Source organism: Momordica charantia (assembly GCF_013281855.1).
Source record: "Momordica charantia cultivar OHB3-1 chromosome 11 unlocalized genomic scaffold, Mcharantia_2.0 BLBB01000011.1, whole genome shotgun sequence".
Classification (NCBI taxonomy): domain Eukaryota; kingdom Viridiplantae; phylum Streptophyta; class Magnoliopsida; order Cucurbitales; family Cucurbitaceae; genus Momordica; species Momordica charantia.
Window position 1 is genome coordinate 22,733,724 of NW_028275159.1, and position 4,817 is coordinate 22,738,540.

The following is a 4,817-nucleotide window of genomic DNA, read 5'->3' on the forward strand; positions in this document are numbered from 1 at the left end:
TGGGAATTGACACTTTCCACCAAATTTTTTTTGTTGCAATGGAAGGAATCCACCCAAAATGCCTCTTTTGCCCATAAGTATGGTTCATTTTTGCTATATATGCACACAACATCCCAAAAAAGAAAAAAAGAAAAAAGAAAAAACATTCTCTTAAAAAAAAAAAATTACCTGGGGGAGAGAATTTCAACTTATGACTTAAAACTTATTAATATCTCGACCAGTTTAATTAGATTAGCAAAACTTTTGTTGTTTAACCATGGTGCGGGTATAAATAACATGCATATAGTCATTTTTCTTTACAATTATATTTCTATAAATTATTTAACAGAAACTCAACAATACAGTGTTTTTTGTTTATTTATTTGTTGAGGTCTAGATGAACAAGTATCTAAATTAGGACCCAAAAGAACGGTAATAAAATTTAAACCAACTAAAAAAATGATTCCACTTGTAAATATATTTAGATAGTAAAATTTTAAAACTTTTGCAAGTTTGGTTGTTAACGTACGAACCACGGTAAAAAGAAACGATTCCATACAAAATAAATCTCAGTTTCAACTTTCAAATTCTATCAAATAAAATCCAAAAGCAAGAGGAGAAGGAGGAGAATTTCATTATATTAATATCTAAAAAATTATCATAATTAATAGTAATTTGATACAAAGGAGAAGATCTTATAGACCAATCCTCTTTTAGTAACCAAGAGGATATATATGTAATATGATTGAAAATAGGGGATTTTTTACATATTGTTTTTGCTATGATGAAAATGACCCAAAAATTTTTATTTTTTTTTTCTTTTCCAGTGAATAAAATCTTGTTAATCTACATATCTATCCACATTACAATAATTAATTTTATCTAAAATTTGAGCTACCCAAAGTGGGGAGACTTAGATTTGATATTATTCTCTCACATCTCCCACAAGGTGTTTGTAAAAATGCGTCTATGAAGAAGAACCCAACGCACTTGGCCGGAACCCGAAGAACAAGCCGTTGGAGCTCTGGCAATTCCGGCAAGACTCGCCGGAGTTCTGTGATCCCAATTGGCAGCACAAGCACACCGGCGATCCGACGCGAAACGGGCTTCTCTGGCGGAATCTCGACTCCGCAGAGTTCCCCGGCGACGTCCGGACCGGCTCCGACTGAAACGGCAGAAGCCCAATTGAGAGCTCCAAATTCAGCTCTGTTTTCACATGGACCTTTTGCAGCGGCGGCGACGGCGACGGCTGGCCGATCTCCGTCGTGGTCCCACTCCCTTCCTCCTCCACTTCGCACGACTGCTGCACGTTGATCGCCGGGGTCATCATCGGAAGCTCTGCCACCGGAACAGAGGACGGCGGCGACGAAGAAGAGGAAGAGGAAGAGGAATTCCGGTGAGGCAACCGGGAGGAGACGACGGCGACGGCGGCGGCGGATTCATTAATGGGGCGATGGGTGTGCGGATCAATGCCACGGGTGATGAGTTTCCTCTTGATGTGGGTATTCCAATAGTTCTTAATCTCGTTGTCCGTTCTTCCCGGCAACCGCCCCGCAATCACCGACCATCTAAGAAACAGAGCGAAACCCAAATCTCAATCACACGATTCAGATCAAACAAACAAACAATCAAAAAGGGGCCAATCAATGAATCTGGAGGATGGGAATTAATTACTTATTGCCCAGCAAACTATGAAGCTTGATGATGAGCTCGTCCTCATCTTCAGTGAAATTCCCGCGTTTGAGATCGGGCCGGAGGTAGTTGATCCAGCGGAGGCGGCAGCTCTTGCCGCATCGGAGGAGCCCTGATAAGCAAATCAAATCAATTAACAAATCGAAACCCAAATCAATGAGAAGGAACCTCGTTCTCTTCACCACTAAATGTTCGTACCAGCGGCCTTGGGGAGAGTGCGCCAACAGCCTTCGCCGTGGAGGCGGATGTAATCGATGAGGCGTTGGTCCTCGTCTTTGGTCCAGGCCCCTTTGTTGGTGTGGGCTTTCTCGCAGCAAGGGGATCTTCCCATTAATCCAACAGCAATGGTAACAACCACAAGATCAAGATCAAGATCAGATCAGTAGTATGAGAGAGAGAGAGAGAGAGAGAGAGAGAGAGAGAGAGAGAGAGAGAGGGGAGAGGGGAGTTTTAGAAGGGAGAGAGAGGAGAGATTTATATTATATGGAGGGGGGAGAGAGAGAGAGAGAAGGGGGAATGTGACGTAAAAAAGTGAAGGGTGGGCAATGGAAAAGAAATGAGAATTTGAGAAATGAGAGTAACCACTAACCACTTGTCTTTGTTTTCTTTTGTTTCTCTTCTCACCAACTTGGTCAAATCCAACCCCACAACACAACACTCTCTCTTCTTCATAAAAGTGTCCGACTCTTTTGCTTCTCTTCTCCTCTCTCTCTCTTGTGGGTTTAAATTTTCAAACTTTGATGGATTTCAAATGGCGTCCATGAGAGGGAACGAGGGAAAGAGGGAATGGGAAGAGCTTGTAACTTATTAATTAGGTTTGTTGAATGCCGAACAGATGGGTTTGATCTTTCGAACCTAGCTAGATAGAATATAATATTAGACCTCTGTAGAAGTAGTAGAAAGATTTCTATTTTGATTGATGGGATGAGAAGAATTCATCGTAGTGGAGTCTATCTTAACTCTTTGTAACAAACCGACAAACTACTAGTTCATTATGTATGCTCTTATTTCTAGTATCCTCATCAAATTAGAAATTAATTTATTGTACATATTACTCATAGTCAATTTATAATTATTTTTCTGTACCAAAACTTACCAATAATTAGATTATTTCTCTTGGTCTAATTAAAATAGTGAAAAGGCATATGATAATTACATGTGCGATCTCGTGTATTACAAATTTCAACGTTGCTAACCTGAGGATAGATCAGCACTAAATGGTGTTTTTTTTTTAATTGTTTGGGTCCCTACAGTTTTGGGACATTTATTTTGGTATTTCAAAGTTTGTTTTATGGGCCCTAAATTTTCAAAATATGATCATTTTGGTTCTTACTTTTATGTTATTTGTAACAAAGTAATAACATGGTTTTGAGTAGGTATAATATTAATGTATTAACGACCTGTGGGGGTGGGAGATCGTACTCACAACCTCTTGATTGGAGACATATGCCAATTACCACTTAGCTATGCTCGCTTCGGTATATTAGGAGTACTTTTGAAACAAAACAAATAATTAAATCATTAATAAATAGCCTCAGTTTTTTTAAATACAAAGTTATTATTGGAAAGATCATAAATTTTCAAAAGCATTCCATTTTAAAATACGACTTGGATTTAAAAAACAATAAACAAAATAATTATTACTAAAATAAACTTTAAATATGAGTTCTATTAAGAATATAATGTTTTTATTACAACCTGCGTGGTGGAGATTCAAACTCATGATCTTTTAGTAGGAGACACCTTACCAATTGAACCATGTTCAAGTTGACATTAAAAATATAAATTTAGAAACAATAGAATATTAGAGTCTAGAGTCTCTGAGCTGATGGTGGCCGAATTGTTGAAGTTTTGCTCGTGTTGTCATTGGGGAAGAGCAGTTCCCCCCACTTCCAGTGAGAGGTCGACCCTCCCTCCACTGGCCCAATGTGCCCGTGTTTAGGGAAGTACCAGAGTCCGATCAGGCCAAAGCTTTGACCTCCCAATTGATCCAATCATCGTCGCCAATATCATTGCTGAAATGGGTCAGGTGAAAGTTCAGTTGGATGTTGTTAGGAAAGGAAAGGGGAAACGTCTACTTCCTCAGTCTCGAGAGACCCTAAGAAAGGCAAATGGTGGGCGAGCCCTACTCCACCATGGGACAACACACCCCACCAACCCATTTTTTACCACGGCATCCACGTCCGAGCATGGAGATTCTTTCCAGAAAGAACGTGATTGATTAAGATCAGTAGGGTCACCAGCAAGATGATCGATACCCTAGGGTTCAGATTCCCAAGGTTGAGCGAGAAGTCTCAAACGACAGTCGTGATTTGCGCGACATGCTTAATGGTCACTCCCAACGACCTCGGAGGAAAGTGACCGTGTTAGGAGACCTTAGGCATACCCTCAATGATTGGGCAAAGGCAAGAAGTGAGGAGGTCGGTGACCACTAAACCAAGTCAAGGGGCGACCACTACATACACTCCGAGATGGATCAGTTAAGAGATAAGTTGGAGAAAGAAATCGAGTAATCAATTTTGTACAGAGTAAGAGAACCTCCATTTTCTTAAGCAATCCTAGATGCTCTAATTCCTCCGAAGTTCATAGCGCCAAAGATGAACTCGTATGATGGCTCAGGTGATCCCGTTTCATACATCGAGATTTTTTAAGGTAAAATTGACTTCTTGGCTGCTAGCAACATGATGAAGTGTGGAGCTTTCCAGATTGCCTTAGAAGGCTCGACACGACTATGGTACATGCAGCTCAAACCTAAGTCGATTGACAGCTATCAATAGTTGCAGAGAATGTTCATTAACCAATTATCAGCTCGGCAACTAATGAAGCTACCTCCTTTCTACCTCTACATCGTGAAGCAACAGAACAAATAGTCCTTGATAGACTACATTGCTCAGTTCATGGACGACCGTGTCAAAGTGGTCAATTGCTCGGACGACATGGTGATGTTGTACTTCATGTTTTGATTGAATGACAAGGACTCAATGATAGACTTGAAAAGATTGGAAGAAGTGAGTGGTGACCAAGCAAAGCTTACCTTCAGGAGCTTTTCTCTTCTTCCTTGAGATAAACTCGTCAGGATGATTGTAACGACTTAAATCGCACTCATACAGATGGGAGTTACAGACCAAAGCTTCACCCCATGGAGC

General features: G+C 40.5%; 1 protein-coding gene across 1 annotated transcript; it reads right to left on the reverse strand.

Moving 5' to 3' along the window:
* Positions 1-591: 591 nt before the first annotated feature.
* Positions 592-2,133, reverse strand: LOC148208334 (transcription factor MYB8-like). Its single transcript, XM_088119608.1, has 3 exons — positions 1,870-2,133; positions 1,654-1,783; positions 592-1,547 (listed from the first exon to the last, which is right to left on the reverse strand). Exons 1-3 carry the CDS (start codon positions 2,000-2,002, stop codon positions 947-949), a joined length of 864 nt encoding a protein of 287 aa, XP_087975734.1. The 5' UTR covers positions 2,003-2,133; the 3' UTR covers positions 592-946.
* Between the last annotated feature and the right edge of the window lie 2,684 nt (positions 2,134-4,817).